Here is a 21,285-nt window from a genome sequence, read left to right as displayed (position 1 = left end):
GAGGGTGTAACATGCCTTGATACACGAAGTGATCCATGATAAGATTCGCTGTGCAGAAACGGGGAGACCTTTCATTCTTTCTGCTATTGCTATGAACAGCTGAATGTATCTGCAGAACGGTTTGGTACTTTGTATTGTAGAAGGCCAGAGCATACCCAACATCTAATGAGTGGAGGTGCTGTTCCTCCCTGCTTTCATGTGGTTTAGGGTAGAACACTGGCAGAAAAATTGTTTGACTCCAATGAAACTGTGATACAACTTTCAGGACAAATGATGGGTGCAGTCGAAGATGGGTTGTGTCCTTAAAAAAGACTGTATATGGGGGCTCTGAAGTGAGAGCTCATTTCTCTGAAACCTATCCGACTGAAGCGATGGCCACCAGGAAGGATACTTTCCAAGAGAGGTGTAATAGTGAGAATGTTGCCAGTGGTTCCAATGGGGGTCCCATGAGTTTTGACAGGACTAGGTTTAGGTCCCATGGGGGGGGATGGGATACCTAGCTTGGAGGAATACCATCTCCAGGCCTTTGAGAAACCAGACTACTATGTCACGTGAAAAGACAGAACAGTTGTCGATCTTGGGATGGAAGGAAGAGATGGCTGCTAGATGAAACTTTACTGAGGAAAAGGCTAGCCCTTGCTGTCTTAGTGACAGCAAGTAGTCTAGAATGAGATGCAGAGAAAACTGCAGAGGCAGTTGTGAATACTAGCTGGAGAACCTCTTCCATTTGGACAGGTAGGTAGCTCTGGTGGAAGGCTTTTTACTGCTCATTAGGACCTTGTGGACTTGCTCCGAGCAAACTTGCTCCTCTGGATTCAGCCATGGAGCTTCCAGTCATCCAGGTGCAGCGGCATGAGGTTTGGGTGCAGCAGTCGACCGTGATTCTGGGATATTATGTCTGTGTGTGACAGGAGTTGCAGGGGTGTCTCCATGCACATGCCTAGCAGGATGAATAACCAGTGCTGCCAGGGCCATGAGGATAACCCACGCTCAGTCCCGCTTGATCTTCCTCAGAAACTAGTGGATGAACAGGATAGGAGGGACAGCATAGTACAGGTTCCTTGTCCATGGTAACAGGAACGCATCTCCGAGAGACCGCAGGCTGTGGCACCTCAGGAAACAGAACTGATGGCATTACCTGTTGGATCGGGTGGCAAACAGGTCTATAAGGAGAATCCCCCGCTGTCAGAAGATGTCCCTTACCATGTCTGGATGGAGAGACCATTCATGGTGAGAGAAGAAAGACCAGCTGAGGATCTGCTAGCTGGTTCTGAATACCAGGAAGATAGGATGCTTCTAGAGTGATGATGTGATCGATGCAGAGTACCCGCAGGCAGAATGCTTCCTGGTAAAGGGGGGGAAGAACGTGCACCATCCTATCTGTTTATGTAGAACATAGCCATCATATTGTCCGTGAGCACTGAAAGAGATTTGCCTGTCAAGTTAGGTAGAAATGCCTGGCATGCTAGACATACTGCCCTGAATTCCCTGATATTGATTGGCAGGGAGAGCTCTTCATGGGCCCAAAGGCTTTGGGTTCTGATGGGTCTTAAGTGGGCTGCCCAACAGAGGGCTGATATGTCACATTTCAGGGACAGGGATGGGTGAGGTCTCGAAAAGGGTACCCTAGCGCATACCGTGGGGCTGTCCAGTCACCATTGTCCAGTCACAAGATGAGGCTGGGACCGTGAGAACTGAGTCCAGGTGATGGCAAGAGAGGGTGTAGACCAGGGCTAGCCAGGCTTGCAGGGGTCTGAGTCTTAGCCTTACATGCTGCATTACATATGTGCACGACGCCATGTGGCCCAGGAGACTCAAGCACTTTCATGCGGTTGTGATTGGATGGCTTTGGAAAGATCATATCAGGGATGCAATCGCGAGGAATCAGTCGTTTGGAAGCAGAGCCCTTGCTTGCACTGAGTCGAATTTTGCCCCTATGAACTCAACCTTTTGGACTGGGATCAGGAAAGTTCAACCAAAGGCCTAATACATAGAAAGTTAATTGAAGGAGATGGATGTCGGCCTCTACTTGAGTTCCGGACCAGCCTCTGATCAGCCAGTCATCCAGGTATGGAAATACGTGGACTCTCTTTTTCCTTAAGAAGGCCAATACTACTACCAGACATTTTGTGAAAACTTGCAGGGTGGCCAAAAGGGAGCACCATGAACTGGAAGTGGCTTTGGTTCACTACAAATATTAAGAAACATCTGAACAGGGAAGATCGAAATGTGAAGTAAGCATCCTTTAGATCGAGGGTGAAATACTAATTCCTGGGATCCAGTGAAGAGATGATGGAAACCAAGACCATGTGGAACTTCAGGTTCTTTAGAAACTGGTTGAGACTGGGCAGGTCTAAAATGGGTCTGAGACACCCCCCATGGCTTTCAGAATTAGGAAATAGTGGGAATAGAACCCATTTCCTCTCAGGTGATGGGTTGCAGAGGATTGCAAGGGAGAATAGGAATCAAGAGGACTTGCAGCCAGAAGGAACAGGAGAGAGACCAGAGAATCGCACCATCACCAGGAAAAGGCAGGTCTACATGATTGGGGACTCCTTACTGAGAAAAATAGACAGGCCTGTAACCAGAACTGATCCAGAGAACAGGAGGATGTGCTGTCTGCCGGGTGCTAAAATATGGGATGTGGACCTGAGGCTGAAGAGGATCCTAACGGGAGCAGGAAAGAATTCACTGATTGTCCTTCATGTGGGAACAAATGATACAGCTAGATTCTCGCTGGAACGTATCAAGGGAGACTATGCTAGGCTGGGGAAGATGCGTAAGGAAATCGAGGCTCAGGTGATCTTCTCTAGGAACAGGCAGAATCCCACTGATGGCAACAAAGATGTGACAAGATTATGATGATCAGCAGATGGCTCAGGCAGTGGTGCTATAAGGAGGGCTTTGGGATGTATGGTCACTAGGAGGCATTCACGGACAGAGGACTGTTCTCTCGGGATGGACTTCACCTGAGCAGGGAGGGAAATAGACTTCAAGATGGAGGCTGGCAAAACTGATTAAGAGAGCTTTAAACTAGGAATTTGGGGGAGATGGTTCGGAGATGTCCGGGTAATCTCCACGCCGGATTTTAACATTGAGAGGGAAGAAAACAAAGAAAGAAAGGATACAGCTGTGGGTAGGAGAATAGACATAAGGAGGAAGGGTAGTGTAGATACCAGTATAATAGGTGATACTGACAGTAGAATGTCTGGGCCTAATCGGGTAAAGAACGTGAGCAAAGCCAAACAACAAAAATTAAGATGTTTGTACACCAATGCGAGGAGCCTACATAACAAAACGGAGGAACTAAGTTATTGGTGCAAGAAGTGAAACCAGATATTATAGGGATAACAGAAACATGGTGGAATAGTAGTCCTGACTGGAGTACAGGTATTGCAGGGTATGTGCTGTATAAGGAAAGACAGAAAAAGGCAAAGGTGGTAGAGTAGCATTGTATATCAATGATGAGGTAGACTGTAAAGAAATAAGAAGTGATGGAATGGATAAGAGTCTGTCTGGGCAAAAATCACATTGGGGAAGAAAACTACTAGAGCCTCCCCTGGGATAGTGCTTGGGGTGTGCTACAGACCACCGGGATCCGATTTGGATATGGATAGAGCCCTCTTATGTTTTCAATGAAGTAAATATTAATGGGAATTGTGTGGTCATGGGAGACTTTAACTTCCCAGATATAGACTGGAGGACAAGTGCTAGTAATAATAGGGCTTAGATTTTCCTGGATGTGATAGCTGATAGATTCCTTCACCAAGTAGTTGCTGAACCAACAAGAGGGGATGCCATTTTAGATTTGGTTTGGTGAGTAGTGAAGAACTCGAAGAAATGTAGGGGACAACCTTGGTTTGAGCGATCATGAGCTAATTCAGTTCAAACTAAATGGAAGGACAAACAAAAATAGATCTGTGACTAGGGTTTTTGATTTCAAAAGAGCTAACTTTAAAAAAAATAAGAAAATTAGTTAGGGAAGTTGATTGGACTGAGGAACTTGTGGATCTAAAGGCAGAAGAGGCCTGGAATTACTTCAAGTCAAAGTTGCAGAAACTATTGGAAGCCTGCATCCCAAGAAAGGGAAAAAAATTCATAGGAAGGAGTTGTAGACCAAGCTGGATGAGCAAGCATCTTAGAGAGGTGATTAAGAAAAATCAGAAAGCATACAGGGAGTGGAAGATGAGACGGATCAGCAAGGAAAGCTACCTTATTGAGGTCAGAACATGTAGGGATAAAGTGAGACCAAAAGCCATGTAGAGTTGGACCTTGCAAAGGGAATTAAAACCAATAGTAAAAGGTTCTATAGTCATATAAATAAGAAGAAAACAAAGAAAAAAGAAGGGGGACCACTAAACACTGAGCATGGAGTGGAGGTTAAGGATAATCTAGGCATGGCCCAATATCTAAACAAATACTTTGCCTCAATCTTTAATGAGGAGCTAAGGGATAATGGCAGGATGACAAAAGGGAATGAGGATATGGAGGTAGATATTACCACATCCGAGGTAGAAGCCAAACTCGAACATCTTAAAGGGACTAAATCGGGGGGCCCAGATAATCTTCATCCAAGAATATTAAAGGAACTCGCACATGAAATTGCAAGCTCATTAGCAAAATTAATAAATCTGTAAACTCAGGGGTTGTACTGTATGACTAGAGAATTGCTAACGTTGTTTCAATTTTTAAGAAAAGAGGGAGAAAAAAAAAAGAGATCCGGGTAATTACAGGCCTGTTAGTTTGACATCTGTAGTATGCAAGGTCTTGGACAAAATTTTGAAGGAGAAAGTAATTAAGGACATTGAGGTCAATGGTAATTGGGACAAAATGCAACATGGTTTTACAAAAGGTAGATCATGCCAAACCAACCTGATAGCCTTCTTTGAGACGGTAACAGATTTTTTAGACAAAGGAAACGCAGTGGATGTAATTTACCTCTATTTCAGTAAGGCATTTGATCTGGTTCCACATGGAGAATTATTAGTTAAATTAGAAAAGATGGGAATCAATATGAAAATTGAAAGGTGGATAAGGAACTGGTTAAAAGGGAGATCACAACGGGTCATACTGAAAGGTGAACTGTCAGGTGGAAGGGAGTTCCTTAGGGATCGGTTTTGGGACCAATCTTATTTAATCTTTTTATTACTGACCTTGGCACAAAAAGTGGGAGTGTGCTAATAAAGTTTGCGGATGACACAAAGCTGGGAGGTATTGCCAATACAGAGAAGGACCAGTATATCATACAGGAAGATCTCGATGACCTTGTAAACTGGAGTAATAGTAACAGGATGAAATTTAATAGTGAAGAGTGCAAGGTCATGCATTTAGGGCTTAACAACAAGAATTTTTGTTAAGCTGTGGACTCATCTGGAAGTAACAGGAGGAGAAGGCCCTCGGAGTATTGGTAGATCACAGGATGACTATGAGCCATCAAAGTGATATGGCCATGAAAAAACCTAGTGCGGTCTTGGGATGCATCAGGCGAAGTATTTCCAGTAGAGATAAGGAGATGTTAGTACTGTTATACAAGGTACTAGTGAGACCTCATTTGCAATACTGTGTGCAGTTCTAGTCTCCCATGTTTAAGGAGGATGAATTCAAACTGGAACAGGTACAGAGAAGGGCTACTAGGATGATCCGAGGAAAGGAAAACTTGTCTAATGAAAGGAGACTCAAAGAGCTTGGCTTGTTTAGCCTAACCAAAAGAAGGTTGAGGGAAGATATGATTGCTCTCTATAAATATATCAGAGGGATAAATATCAGGGAGGGAGATGAATTATTTCAGTTTATTTAGTACCAATGTGGATACAAGAACAAATGGATAAAAACTGGCCATCGGGAAGTTAAGATTTGAAATTAGATGAAGGTTTCTAACCATCAGAGGAGTGAAGTTCTGGAACAGCCTTCCAAGGGGAGCAGTGGGGGCAAAAGACATATCTTGCTTCAAGACTAAGCTAGATAAGTTTATGGAGGGGATGGTATAATGGGATAGCCTAATTTTGGCAACTAACTGATCTTTGACTATTAGTGGTAAATATGCCCAATGGCCTGTGATGGGATATTTAGATGGGGTGGGATCCGAGTTACTAAAGAGAATCCTTTCCTGGGTGTCTGGCTGGTGAGTCTTGCACACATGCTCAGGGTTTAGCTGATCGCCATATTTGGGGTCAGGAAGGAATTTTCCTCCAGGGCAGACTGGCAGAGGCCGTGGGGGTTTTTCACCTTCCTCTGCAGTATGGGGCATGGGTCACTTGCTGGAGGATTCTCTGCACCTTGAAGTCTTTAATCCATGATTTGAGGACTTCAATAGCTCAGACATAGGTTAGGGGGTTATTACAGAAGTGGGTGGGTGAGATTCTGTGGCCTGTGTTGTGCAGAAGGTCAGATGAGACTATCATAATGGTCCCTTCTGACCTTAAAGTCTATGACTCTAACTTGTTCCACAGCTCCCACCCAAAGGAGGGACTGGACTTCTTGTTCCAACAGGAGCTCATGAGAAGGGTCCCTAAAGAGGGACAGAGAGGAGGGGTGAGAAGGTGGAGTGGACAGGAATTGGATGGTGTAACCCAGTTCTATGGTGTATCCCAGTCCGTCTGAAGTTATCTGGGTACAGGCATCCAGGAAATGGGAAAGGTGGTTGGAATACGGTTGGGGGAGGGGCAGTAAGCTGGATCCTGTGTAGAAGGTATTGTGATGTAAACCTCAATTGTCTCATCAAAAAGAATGCTTTGACAACCCGGGGTGCCTGGGAGCCAACTGAGTAGGGTCTGTTGAGGATGACTGGGGATGGGGCCTTCATCTAAACCCTCTGTTCCTTCTCTTCTGTTGGCCCTGACAGGTTGTTTGAGGGAAGTAATGGCTTGGCTGCTGTGGCCTGTGGTCCTTGCACCTGCTGGTACATAGAGTCCTGGGGATTTCAAGGTCATCTGGGAGTCCTTGAGGCTGTGCAGTCTAGCATCCATCTGCTCTGAGCAGAGCGACAATCCCCCCCATTGGGAGGTTCCGGATGTACCTCCTGAGGGAGGCCCGAGGATTACAACCAGGAGCTCCTATGCATCGTCACTACAGTCACCCTCCATTTGGCCATGGAGTCAGCGGCATCCAGGGCTGCTTGCAGGGAAGCCTGAGCTACAGTTTTCCCTTCCTCAGTTAGGGAGGAAAATACCTGCCCGGGGGGAGAAGATCCTTGAATTTAATCAAGAATTCCCACATGTTGAAGTTGTAGTGCCCCAGCATGGCCTCCTTGTTTGCTATAAAAAGTTGCAGGCCCCCTGATGGGTAAGCCTTACACTCAAAGAGGTCTAGCTTTTTAGGGTCCTTTGCCTATGGCAGAGAGCTCTTCTGTCCCTGGGGGTCTTGCTCATTGGGTGCCACAACCACCAATGATCCCAGAAAGGATGGGGGTGGAGAAGAGGAACCCACACTGCTTGGCCAGAACAAAGTATTTACGCTCTGAGCATTTCACCATCAGTGGAAGGGAGGCAGGGCTTTGCCACAGGGCTTTAATAGGGTCCATAATGGCATCGTGTAGCAGCAGAGCCACTCTGGATGGGCCTGCTTGTGACTGAATATCCAGGAGGCAGTGTGTCACCTCCTTAACTACCTCTGTTTGGACCCCTAGGCTTGAGGCTACCTGTTTTAGTAGGTCCTGATACCCCTTATGATCATCTGGAGGTAGAGACACCCTAGGTGCCACCGCGGCCTCACCTGGAGAGGAGGAGGAGGCTAAAGCTTGATGGGGAGCCTCAATTGCTGCCTCTGCTGTCTACAGGAGCTTGCAGGGCTTCCTCTTAGGGTTGGTGCAGTGTTTGGTACCGGAGTATCTCTGCACAGTACCAGGGTGCTCTAGCCTCCGAGATGACCGAATAAGAGCATCTTGACAGGGTAGCTTGAGGTGGGTGAAACCCCCAATGATTCCAAAGAGGCCACTGCATGGTTGTTGGGGGGCCCCCTGGGTACAGTGGTCATGCACCTGGAGGCCCCGATGAACTCGGTGCCATGATGGAGTGGGAATGGCCCGGGGAGCAGAAGGGTTGGCTGCTTTGGCGGGTGAGTACACTTCCACCTCTGAATCCGCTGAGGACTAAGAGGTGCGTTGCAGAGACCAAGGCAGTGCCATGCCCCTGGGTGCCAGAGAAGGCTGCTTAAGGGCCCTTGAGGCTTTCAGCGAGGGTTCCCCCTTGGACATCTGACACGGTTCTGGTTGAGGTGCTGGCGTCAATTCCCTGCTGCGTGGGGGCACTGATAGAGCTGAGTCTTGGGAATGGATCCTCCAGGGAGCCTAGTACTGGCAGGGTTAGAAGATCCCTTGCAGCTGCACAGGCTTTGGGAGTCAACGGGACCGTAAAATACCGAGTACTGTGGTCCCCAGTGGGTGTCGTAGGATGCTCTGATACCGGGACTGTGGACACCTGGCAATGTGGCACCAGGGATGAAGAGAGGCCCAGCACAGGTCTCTCCCTCTCCTGGTCTCCTTTGTCCTTTTGCACCAGAGACCTGCTCTTCTCCTGGCACTCGTGAAGATGATCGGTGCTGGGTGACTTGTGTTGATGGAGGAACACGCTGCACTGAGACAGAGGTACTCAGGGCCGAGCCTGAGCACAGCTCTGAATCTGTTCTTAAGCTGCTTCCATAAGGAGGACCTTTGAAAGAGCAGTCCTTCTGGGTCCGGGACTTGAACTCTTCACATATTTGGCAACGGTCCTTCCTATGAGCTAATCCATAGCACTTGAAACAGCTCGAGTGTGGGTTGCTCAAAGGCACAGACCTCCTCCATGACGCACAAGGTTTAAACCCCAGTGACTGAGGCATGCCTCGGCACTGGAACAAAGGACAACTCTGCTATCTAAGAGCGGAGACGTCCAATCTATGTAAAAACTAACCAACTTCTAAAAATTATGAGAATTATTTACACTAAAAGGTTAGGAAAACCACTATGAGGAGATTGCCTAAGCAATGAGAGGTTTCAGCAACCATCACGGGCAGCAAGAAGGAACTGAAGCAGGGTAGGGACCCTTATACTGGCACTATGAGCGCACCACACCAGAGGGCCTAGAGCCAACCCAACAGATACCACTAAGGGAAAAATTTCTGGCAACTGTGCTCTGGACATGCACATACCTACATTGGAATGAACATGTGTAAGCACTCAAAGAAGAATACTTATTTTCTCCCACCCTTTTTCTGTTATAGAAATCAAATCAGATATCCTATCCAGAGTTTTAAACTATAAGACTACCATTCCAGGGCTGGCACTAAATAGGGCAAAGAATGGACACAATTTACACAAACCCATAAAAAGAAAAACAAAAAAACAAGGGCTAGAAAAATTCACTTACTACTGTCTTTACGTATGAATTTGGTCGCAGGGACTGGATGGTACTACCAGAATTGCCATCTATACAAGAACGTGCTCCATAAATCACAGTGATAGGAATATCTTGATGCATGTGAGCGATCCGCTGTAACATGGGCCTTTTTGCCCATCCATAAGGAACAGTCATGTTCTTGAAAGCAGTTTCACCACTTAAAATGTAAAATGAAATAAGTGCAAAATAACATACATTAGAAACAAACTCAACTATACATACAAAATTATGGAGTCTAAATTAGCTGTTACCACTCAAAGATCAAGTCATCATAGAAAGTTCTCTGAAAATCATCTGCTCAATGTGAAGTAGCAGTGAAAAAACCTAACAGAATGTTAGCAACCATCAGGAAAGGGATAGATAATAAAACAGAAAATATCATTAATGCCACTATATAAATCTATGGCACGCCCACACTTGGAATACTGCATGCAGTTCTGGTAGTCTTATCTGAAAAAAAGATAACAGAATCGGAAAAGGTACAAGACAAGGGCAACAAAATGATTAGGGCATGGAACAGCTTCCATACGAGGAGAAATTAAAAAGACTGGGACTGTTCCACTTTAAAAAGAGATGACTGGAGGGGGGAAGAGATATGCTAGAGGTCTATAAAATCATGAGTGGTGTGGAGAAAGCGAATAGAGAAGTGTTATTTACCCCTTTACATAAAACAACTACCAGGGGTCTCCAAATGAAATTAATAGGAAGCAGGTTTAAAAACAAACATAAGGAAGTACTTCTTCACTCATGCACACTGAACCTGTGCAACTCATTGGTAGGGGCTGTTGTGAAGGCCAAAAGTATAACCAGTGTTGTTGCCAACTTAGCTACTTTGTCACTAGATTTAGTGACTTTTTGGTTTCCCTAGTGAGAAAATAAGTTTCAAAGTGACCAGTGACAAATCTAGTGACTTTCACTGCCAATTACAGTGACATTCAGAGAAAGAAGTCACCAATATGTATAGTCACAAAATCATTCACAAGCAGCTCAGTCTTAATAAAATCCATTCCATGCTCTTATTTTTTATTTTTCTTCCAGATTTACAATTTTTATTAAAGCTAATGTTAAAATTATGTAATACATAGGTTATAAAAAGACTGTCTGTGCATCTGCGTATAATGCTTAAATTATCCAAAGTACAAATGTTGGTTTAAAAGTAATGCAATATATGTAGTACATGATCAGCAATAACCCAAATAAGAATAATCAATTTAACTACTACATTCTGTTGCACATCAAGTCAATGTCATTATGTCTCAATTGAGCATGTCCTTGGAAGGAATCGCATTCCAGGGAGTTTGTGGAAGCTAATTAAATACTTTGCTAGGCCAGGCACATTTTGGAGAGAGCAGCATATCAGTCAGGACTTGTTTTTACCCAAATGTGTTCTTTCTTGCTGCTTTGTAGTAGGTAGCACATCCCAGGTCAGCTGGGATTGGTTAATTTCAGCTAAGCCTCCCTTTCTTGCCAGCCTGGATCTGAGCTGACAGGTTAGTGAAAGGGAGAGCCCAGAGCCAGGGGGAAGAGGGCATTCACCTGACCTGAGCTCGATGCTGCAGGGAGCCAAGAAAGTAGATTGAATCCCAATCCCACTGCTTCCAGGGTTTGATTTTTTGAAAACGGCTGGGCTGCTAACCCCAAGTCAGGGAAGGAGTAAAGGGGAACTGAAATCAAGCTAGCTCCTCCTATGATCCTGTAGTAAGGGCTTCATCCCTTGAGGCACGGTTCTTCCCCCCCCCGCCATTAAGGCACATGGTCCTGTCTCATCCCATCCCACCTTCCATCTGCGTGGCTCATCTCGCCAGCTAACCTGCCTCCCCCGCCCGCTTCATTAGTGATCTTCCCCTCAATCACAGGTTACACTACCTATTACAGAGCAGCGAGAAAGAACACCTTTAGATAAAAACAAGCCTTGGCTAATGTGCTGCTCTCCCCAAAATGTGCCCAGCTTTAGCAAAATATTTAATTAGCCTCCATAAACTTCTTTTCCTTGCCTGCAGATTACAGTGATCTCAGCCCAAGCAGCCCTGGAATGAGATTCCTTCTGAGGATATGCTCAATTAAGACATGACGACATTGACTTGGTGTTAAACAGAATGTAGTAAGAAGGGTATGGAATGGATTTTATTAACACTATTGAGCTGCTTGTGAATGATTTTGTGAATGTACTTGCCTGGGTGAGTGTGTACGTGTACGTACACACACACACAAAATCAATTCTCTAGAAATTTTATTTTGTGACATTTTTTACTCCTTTTGAGTGCTTAAACAGCTACATCTAGCGACTTTTCGGAGTCTGTCTGGTGACTTCCTGCTATGTGAAGTTGGCAACACAAGATTCTGGGTTCAAAAAAAAAAAAAAAAGGCAAGTTCATGGAGGGCAGGTCCATGAATGGCTATTAGCCAAGATGGTCAGAGATGCAACCCCATCTCTGGATGTCCCTAAACCTCTGACTGCTAGAAGGTGGGCCTATATGACAGGGGATGGATCATTCAAAACTGCCCTGTTCTGTTCATTCCCTCTGAAGCATCCGATACTGGCCACTGTTGGAAGATGGGATACTAGGCTAGATAGACCATTGGTCTGACCCAGTGGGGCATTCTTATAAGAACATCCTTTCGATTGAAACTTAGCTCCCAAGTTTTAAAAAACAAAAACCAAACTTGGTGGACCTAAAATTAGGCTTGCAAATAGATAAATGAACAAGCAAAGTTCAATAATGTTTTACTTTTAAAACTAACACATTAAATGCTAGCAGCCTAACAAACAACCCTACAATAAAAAGCCGGTATGCATGCATTACTGAGGGAGGAGGAGAAGGGTGGCTGTTGAATTAGGAAACGGATTAATTTCAAAAATATTTTGGCAAATTTATGCTCACCTGGGTGACTGTACGTTGCAATGGTAGATGTATTCGGTAACAGTGTTATCATCAAACATAGAGGAATATTTTCGCTTGAAGTCTGGTCTTAATCGCTGTACAAGACTTAATCCTGTAATAAATAAATAAAAAAATAAAAAATAGAAGTTTAAAAAATAATTATGGGGAGCTGGTAGTGACCCCATTTATGTAGGTTGACTAACACTTTCCCATTATAAAAAGGTCCTGAGGTTGTGGCTTGGACAAATCACCATCTCCCCTTGCATCTTTTGCATTCCTTAGAAAAATTCTGGCACCATGCATGATATCAAAACAAATGGACACAAACATTCTAAAAAGAATGGGCACCAAACTGCATCAGAACAGCAGCCGCATCCTCCCAACCCCCACAAGGGGTCAAGATAGAGGAACTGGGCTAGGCCAGGCTCCACTAAGCTAATTTTCCAGACCCAGCACATGGCTCCAACTAACCATTCCCTACCCTGAGGCCTCTATATGGGATAGAAGCATCCCAACTCCTTGCAGGGAGGACGTGCTGGAGGAGATAGCCAGGCCAGGTTCCCTCCTGCAACTCCTGAACCTTGCATATGGCCTCAGTGGCTCATAACCTCCCCTTGGAGGAACAGCCATCTCCTGTTACCAGCTGATTTATTTAGTCCTATAGCTCAAGAGGTAGATGTCTGGGCTGGAGGTTTGCTGGCTGAATCCTACTGATGATGTGGGAACGATAGTAGTTGAACTTAAGGGTTTTTTTAAAAAAAAACTTTCTTAAAATTCTCTAGGAAATTGCATACAAAAACTACATTATAAGAACAACATTATTTTGGTTGCAAAACCAAGCACTTGAAAATTAGGATGTGTCAGAATGAAAATTGTCCATGCAATCCTCATTCTGTCCTTTTGTACACATTCATTAAGATATTGTTCTTAGCTTTCTTTTCATTTTCAATTGGTTGACTTTGCAACCTTAAAAGAACATTATTTTAACATTCTGTATATGTAATCATATGGCTCAGCATTGGCCTAACTCTACTCTCAATGAATTCAACAACAGTTTTACCATTGACTTCAAGGAGTAGAGTTAGGGCACTGCTAAGTTCTTTTGAAAATCCTACCCGTAATCCACTATTAAATGCCTTATCCAGTATCTGGGGCATGAATGAGGGATTGCTGGCTGAAGGTCAACCCAGATAAGACAGAATTGGTGCTAGTAAAAAGGGGGCAGCAAACTGAAGACATGTCGAAGACTATAGCTCCATCTTTAACTGAAGATGTGACCTCACCATTTATGACTTGGGTTTATAATCTGGAGATAAGGGTCAATCCTCAAATGCTGGTAAACAGTCACAGCAACAGCAGTGATCATAATGCTGCTTCCCCCACCTGTTTCAGGCCAAAAGGCTATGACCATTTATGTAGAACTTGTCACTGTTATCCATGTTGTTATAACCTTGAGATCAGACTATTGCAATATACTTTATGTAGGGTTACACTTTAAATCAGTTCAGAAACTGAATCTAATACAATAGGTTGCAGCTCACTTATTAAGTGGAGGTTTTAGTCATGAGCATGACACCAATGCTCGGTTATTTCCACTGGCTGTACGTAGTATCCTACATAGAGTTTTTAAAGTGCTGTTTTAGATTTACAACCCCAAAACTGGCTTTGGACCTTGTATTTGAGAGACTGCTTATTTCTGTGTACCATCCTGCTACAGATGAAGTGCCTGCACTTCAACAAAGTGGAAACTACCAGCAGCGCATTTTCCGTGGGTAGCCCAATTTTGGAATGCACTTTCCACTCAGTCATAAGTCCAAGTTTATTGATCTTAAGTCCACATTGCCAAATCTCTTTTTCCTGGAATGTAGGGTGAGAGAAGGAAGCTGCGATATATTGGTGTATGCCGAGATCAGTGGTTGGAGTGTGAGGGTCATCTCCCTTTTCAGTCTTAAGAAGACTGCTGCATTTGCTTTTGTTGATCAAATTGGTTTGTATTTTTAATGTTTATCAAAGACAACTTGAACCTTTTGGATAGTTTTTTTTTTGTGCATGTTGTCTACATAATTGAAAAAATGAATACTCCACATTAAATCAAGTAACGGAGTTTCTATCTTATAAATGGATTTAATTATTCTCATCCCCTCACCAGAAAGTCAGAACGTACAGTTAATCCACTATATAAAATAGGAAGAAAGGAAACCCATTCCTTATACAAAAAAATTGAACAGATGTTCATGAAGATTTACAACAGAAGCTAGGATTGTTTGGGGTTTTTTACATCTAAGACAAACAACGGTTGCATTTTAGAGAATTTTCTTTGGCACAGCAATCTATTTTTAAATTAGAATTTCTACATTCCCCAAAAAGAGTGGAATACTGTTAAGAATAACTAAACTGAATTTTTAAATTAGAGGCATCGTTTGTTAGTTTTATTTCTGTGCAACTACTTGCTAATCGAATAGTCCTATTAAGTAAATTGGAAAAGCTTCTACTTCAAAGAATAATCTTGTTTGCAAAGTAACAAATTAATATGTCCAAAAGGCTAATTACCTTAGTCAAGCTTTTAAAACACACAAAAGCCTCTTTCCAGTTTGCATATTAAATTATATATACACATTTTAAAGAACACAGGTAGTTCAAACATAAACAAAGGCTAGAAATTCCACTTTTTTTTTTTAAACTCACAATAGATGGAGGATGTAGCTCCAGATGCTTTATGAAATAACTGATGGGCCAAAAACTATTTATAAGAAGGCAATTAGCTATTATAAGAAGACAACATCTTAATGAAATGTTTGCTATGTATTCATATTTAAAATAAATAGAAATAGTACTTTAACAAATATTAATTAGCACTCACCAAAGGGTCCTGCTAACCTGAGCCCAGCTAATGGATTAAATGGACTCAACATAGCTCCTAGTGCTTTAATCCAGATTGGAATTGGTCGTTCTTGTTCAGCATTGTCAGGCCTCTCTGGAAAACCCCATGGCTCCACTAAGATGAGGTGCTTTACCCTGTTGGCAAAAAAGGTTTGGGAGGTTTACTGTATATAAAATGGTTTGAAGTCTCCCAATTTATCGTGGAATAAGAAATATTAAAACTAGCTATCTGCAGATTAAATAATCTACATTATTCACCATCACGGTCATATCCTATGATCTAATTTCTGATCCCCCTCATTAGCATAAGAAAGTAAAATCAAAGAGAAGATTCAACACAAAACCAGCTGCTAGGCACTGTATTCTGTGAGCTAGAAAGATGAGATGTGTCTCCTTGTAAATCAGGTAGCGGGTATAGCAGAAGGGGTAATCACTAGCAGCCAGCATGGATTAACAAGAACAAATCATGCCAAACCAGCTTGATTTCCTTCTGCGACATGCAAATTGGCTTGGTGGATAGGGGAAATGCAGTGGACATAATATATCTGGACTTCAGCACGGCTTTTGACAGAGTCCCACATGACATTCTGGTAAATACGATGGAGAAATGCATGCTTAGCAGAACTACCATTAAGTAGATACACAATTGGTTAAACAATCACAAAGAGTAACTGTTAATGAAATGTCAGATTGTAGGTCTCAAGTGGGGTTCCAAAGGGATCTGTGCTGGGTCCGGTGTTCTTTAACAACTTTATTAATAACCTGAAAGTAGGAATAGAGAGCATATTGATCAAATTTGCAGATGACACAAAACTGGCAGTGTGGGGGGGGCAGGGGTTGCCAACACTTTGGAGGACAGAGCTAAAATTCAGCGGGATCTTGATAAACTGGAGAAATGGGTTAAAGATAACAAAATGAAATTCAACAAAGACAAATGTAAGCTGCTACACATGGCGAAGAAAAACCAAATGCACAAATACAGAATGGGGGATAACTAGCTTGGCAGCTGCACTACTGAAAAGGATCTGGGAGTTGTGGTGGATCACAACCTAAACATGAGTCAGCAGTGCAACGCTTTTGCAAAAAAAGCAAATGCAATTTTAGGTTGCATTAACAAAGGTATAGCATGCAAGTCATACAAGGTGACAGTACTGCTCTACTCAGCGCTGGTTAGGCCGTAGCTAGAGTACTGTGTTCAATTTTGGTCACCAATGTATAGAAAGAACGTAAAGAAACTGGAAAGGATTCAGACGTGAGTGACAAAGATGATCAAAGTGATGGAATACATATAAACAAAGGCTGAAGGAACTGGGTATGTTTAGTTTGGAAAAGAGGAGACTAAGAAGGGACATGATAGCAGTCTTCAAATATTTGAAAGGCTGCCATAAAAAATGATGGAGAAAAGTTTTCTCTTGCCAGAGAGAGCAGGGCAAGAGGTAATGGGTTCAAACTACAAAATAGCAGATTTGGACTAAATCTCAGGAAAAGCTTCCTAACTGTACGATTTGAAACAGATTGCCTACGGAGGCTATGAAGCTCTTTCACTGCAGGCTTTCAAAGGGTGGCTGGATAGCCATCTGTCTTGGATGGTTTAGCCACAACAAATCCTGCATTTTGGCGGTCCCTTCTAACCCTATGACTCTATGGTGTTTAAGTGGTTTGATAACATAATAACTTGACTATTTTTAAATAAGTCACTTGACAAACTCAGGAGAGACCAGAGATGTTAGAGAATAATCACAAAAAAGTTCCACTCCAAACATTAATCTGAGGAATATTTCAGAAACACTCTCCCCTCTCCCTGCAAACATTAACTGCAGCAGCTCTGGAATAATTTCAGTAGCTTGCCTTTTTTTTTTTTTTTTTTTTTTTTTTTTTAAAGTACAGGTTTCCGCAGCACTAGACATACCTTAGAGCAGTGGCTCTCAACCTTTCTATTTTACCCCTTTCAGGAGTCTGATTTTTCTTGTGTATCCCCAAGTTTCATCTCACTTAAACTACTTGCTTACAAAATCAGAAATAAAAAATACAAAAGTGTCACTGCACACTATTACTGAAATAGTTACTTTATTTTTACCATATAATTATAAAATCAAATGGAATATAAATATTAAGTATATAATATAAGTAATAAATATTACTTACATTTCAGTGTATAGTTTATAGAACAGTATAAACAATTAATTATCTGTATGAAATTTTAATTTGTACTGACTTTGCTAGTGCTTTTTATGTAGCCTGCTGTAAAACTAGGCAAATGTCTAGATGAGCTGATGTACTCTCTGGAAGACCTCTGCATACCCCCAGGGGCATGTATACAACTGGTTGAGAACCACTGCATTAGGGTGTGGGCTCTGTCTTCCTAGATGCATCCCTACTAAGATCCCCCTTATAAGAGATTCACCCTCTGGAAGGGGTAAAACAACATACTGTATTTTCATTTAAATACATAGATTTAACAAGTAATTTATTTTTAGTTTAAAACCAAGCAAGCATTTATCTCCTATTGGCTAAGAAGCTCTGATTTCTAATAATAAGTTGGAGAGAAAAATGCAGCCATCCTTTTACCTTAATGTTAACCTACCAGGGTGGGGAGAGGGAAAAATACTAAAACAGAAAAGTAGGTTACTTTTAAAAGGACACATAGTATTCAAATAACTTATTTGACTGTAATGTCACAGTCTGATTAAAAACAGAAAAAAAAAAAAACATACACACGTTACCCTTTTTTATACAAGGATTGGGGAACAGGAGACAGCAATAGACTCCTAAAATCAGAAAAATCACCTAGAGGTCATTAATTTGTTGGTTCATCCTGCCTACTATGGCAGTTATTTTATTATGCAAATACATCTGCAGCTTGTGATGTCTGAACAATTTGTAAATATATACTTTAAAAGTTATATTTAATGCAGATTATTAATAGTATAATATTTAACTAACTATACATGCTTCAGGATGGCAGTTTTGCTTTTAGATTCTCATGAAGTAACTGATTCTTCTGTTCAGGTTCAGAGTACTGCAAGAGGATGTTTACCAAAAATGGTTGATTGTTAGAACGTAAACAAAGAATTTCTGCTCATACGATATTCATATTTTTCTACACAGAACAAAAACAATTTGCATTTTGGATCTAAACTAGATGATAGTGTCTCTAAATCAAGTCTTGACCCAATTTTCACAACTAAAACTAATTCACAAAGAACTTGGTTTTACATTCTGCTACATGTCAAACGAATACAGATGTTTAGTACTAACATTCGTAAGAGACAGCAAAGATTTCCTTTATCCCTTTATTTTCACATACCTTGATGGGTATTTCAGTGAGTAAGCCGCAGCCAGGAATCCACCCAGATTATGGCCAAGTAAAATCATTCTGTCCAGGCCTACCTCCTGTCTCCAATCTTCTATAGCTTCTATAAACTGATTTTCTGCTCCTTCTGCATCAGTGTCAAACTGTGGTCTACTACTACGCCCAAATCCCAAGAGGTCAAATGCATAAACAGTCCTATTTTCGCAAAGGTCTTCAAAATTGAGAGCCCAAAGTCCAACACCTCCTCCAAACCCATGGAGGAGAACAAGTGGAGTTTTATATGAGAGGTCCTGAGAGAATGTTAGCGTCCATATTTTATTTCCACTGGATATGAAGACATATTGTTTACTGTACGTGCTTGTGATACCTGAAGAAAAAAAACATAGTTCAGATACTTTTTATTTTGTTAGCATATCTAGCAGTCTGTTCAGTGGAAGCTCAGGGCAGGAATATCAGGTATCTTTCAGATCAGGGTCAAAGGTCCTAAACAAGGGAACACTGAGAATCTATACTACAGTCATGTTTGCTTCATTGCAATGCATTACAAATAGCAATGATTGTTTCTGAAGAAAAATTACATGAGATCTGGGTATATTCCATGTGTAAAAAAAAAAATACTTACACTTCAGTATTTTCTCTTCAGCTTCTTTAAGATGTGGCAGTGACGTGGGGCACCATGCAGGAAGCCAACTAGATAGCCATCCTGACCTACAGTAGCAGTAAACACAAAATAAACAGATTTATAAATAAATTGTAATATATATAAACAAGCTACCTACATTCTGCATTAGCTGAAGCTTTAATGATCTTCAAGTATTGCCCTAAGTAGAGCAAACAAGTACCCCAGACCATTCTGTACAAGGACCAAAATGAGCATGAGATGGAGTTTCAGCCTTTACTTTCTCCTGACTTATTGGTTTGTGTCATAAACTTAAGCAGTAACACAACAGGGAAAGTCTGATGAGTGTCCCCAGTGAAGCTGCAGATAGCACAGATCAGATACACACAGAGCAGGTGATTATAGCAGAAAGACAGTCAATCAGGATTCAGCATCTGATAATCTGTATCCATTGCCATTCAATAATATTTAGTTACCTTTACAACAGTCACTCTGAATCATGACCTTTCTGTGTAAAAAGTGATTTGCTTAAACCATCAGAATTTAGGAGCTGTGTTTCAATTTCTCAATAAACACATTTAAAAACAAACACTACATTATCCTCTCAGGTGCTCAGCTCAAATCAATGAACGGAAGGCACTCAGCATCTTGCAGGAGCAGGCTCTTAAGAGCATTAAAAAAAAAAGTTAAACAAAAGTAAAACATGCATCCCACATCAAGTTTCATATTGTGGAAGTTCTGAAAAGCAGCATAGGCAATGGCATAAGTTTCTAGAATCAGGAAAACTGCACTGCATTGCTTTAACTACAATTTTTGTTTGGAAGAGTCTCTTTACACCCATAAAAGTTAGAAACTTCCAGGGTTTCAATTAATTAATTTAACTGATTTTAAAGTAAGCTCAAAGTCTGCAGAAAGTGATGGCACCCTCCTGGGAAAATTCCCAAACTCCCTATGCCAAGTGGACTTTTCAAATTCTACATCTTAAGCTAAGTCAGCTCATTAGGCATTGGCATCCAAATACACAGGCACCAACTTTCCAATGTGATGAAGGGTGCTCAACCCCTGACTCTGCCCCAGACCCTGCCCCCACTCCAGCCCTTCCCTCCAGGCCCCACCCCGTTCCACCCCCTTCCCACAGCGCATCACGCCCTCGCTCCTCCCCCTGCCCTAGCCTCCTGCATGCTGTGAAACAGCTGATCACGGTGGGCAGGAGGTGCTGATCTGCGGGGTCCGCCATGGGCGGGAGGCGCTAGAGGGTGGGGGTGGAGTTGATATAGAGGCTGTGGCTCAGCAACCATAATTTTTTTTTCCCCATGGGTGCTCCAACCCTGGAGCACCCATGGAATTTGTGCCTATGTCCAAACATGTCTGCCATACATTCTCATGTTGATTTTTTAAAATACTAACAGCTGAGGAAGACATACACAACACAAGGCAGCTAAATTAGAATTTCAAAATCAAACTAAAGGTTACACATTTTCAAAAACCTTTCTCTCTTAAAATCTCAGTTAAAACTCTTCTGCATTTAAGGGTTTATTTTTTACATCGTTTTGCCTCAATTATCCTTTTTCCCCCTTTATGTTTCCACTTTTTTGTTTGCCCAGCCTCTTGGCATTTGTGAAAGAAACTAAAGCAATTAAATATTTGCTTCTACCAGTGCTAAAGATTGCAGAACATTGCACCCAAGGATCACCTTAATGCTATATAAGGGACCAGTCCAATTCCCTTTAAAAGAGTCAATGGAAAGATTCTCATTTTTAGTCACAGGAGTTGCATCTGACCCTCTGGCTCTCTTCCAAAGGCCACTGAAGTCAATGCAAGTCTTTACACTGATTTTTAATGGGATCTTGACCAAGCCCCAAGAGAAAGAGTATTTGAATACAGTTTGTTTCCAAGCTGATGGACAAGTCTAGCTATATCTAAAATTTAGATTTTTATAAAAGAGTAAATTTGGCATCAGCACAAAGCAATTTGGCCAACTGTCAACCATCAACTTGCACCATGAAATTTAAAACAGTTTAATGAAAATTATCAATTGATATAATCAATTTAGTGTTAATTAATTACTGTCTTAAAAACTGATTATAACAATACCTTGGTATCAGCTGGGCCACCATGTTAAGTCAAATGTCTCTTCTAGTGATATACTAAGCTGAAGAATATTACTACATGATCCTGAGATCAGCAGTTTAATACCCACTCACTTCTCTTCCCATCCCC

At 42.1% G+C, this 21,285-nt stretch overlaps 1 protein-coding gene across 2 annotated transcripts in view; it reads right to left on the bottom strand.

Moving 5' to 3' along the window:
* ABHD5 (abhydrolase domain containing 5, lysophosphatidic acid acyltransferase) overlaps positions 1–21,285 on the bottom strand; it is a 53,370-nt gene that overhangs the window by 14,296 nt on the left and 17,789 nt on the right. For both annotated transcript variants that reach the window (XM_038391199.2, XM_043508974.1), the window contains exons 2-6: positions 19,069–19,154; positions 18,441–18,813; positions 15,114–15,268; positions 12,254–12,365; positions 9,342–9,528 (exon numbers count right to left, since the gene is read on the bottom strand). In XM_038391199.2, the coding sequence (XP_038247127.1) occupies positions 9,342–9,528; positions 12,254–12,365; positions 15,114–15,268; positions 18,441–18,813; positions 19,069–19,154 (913 nt within the window). The remainder of the gene's footprint in view (positions 1–9,341; positions 9,529–12,253; positions 12,366–15,113; positions 15,269–18,440; positions 18,814–19,068; positions 19,155–21,285) is intronic.

This window comes from Dermochelys coriacea, chromosome 2 (genome assembly GCF_009764565.3).
Source record: "Dermochelys coriacea isolate rDerCor1 chromosome 2, rDerCor1.pri.v4, whole genome shotgun sequence".
Taxonomy (NCBI): Eukaryota; Metazoa; Chordata; order Testudines; family Dermochelyidae; genus Dermochelys; species Dermochelys coriacea.
The sequence above is the reverse complement of the archived record's forward strand: the minus strand, read 5'-3'. Positions and strand labels throughout refer to the sequence as shown.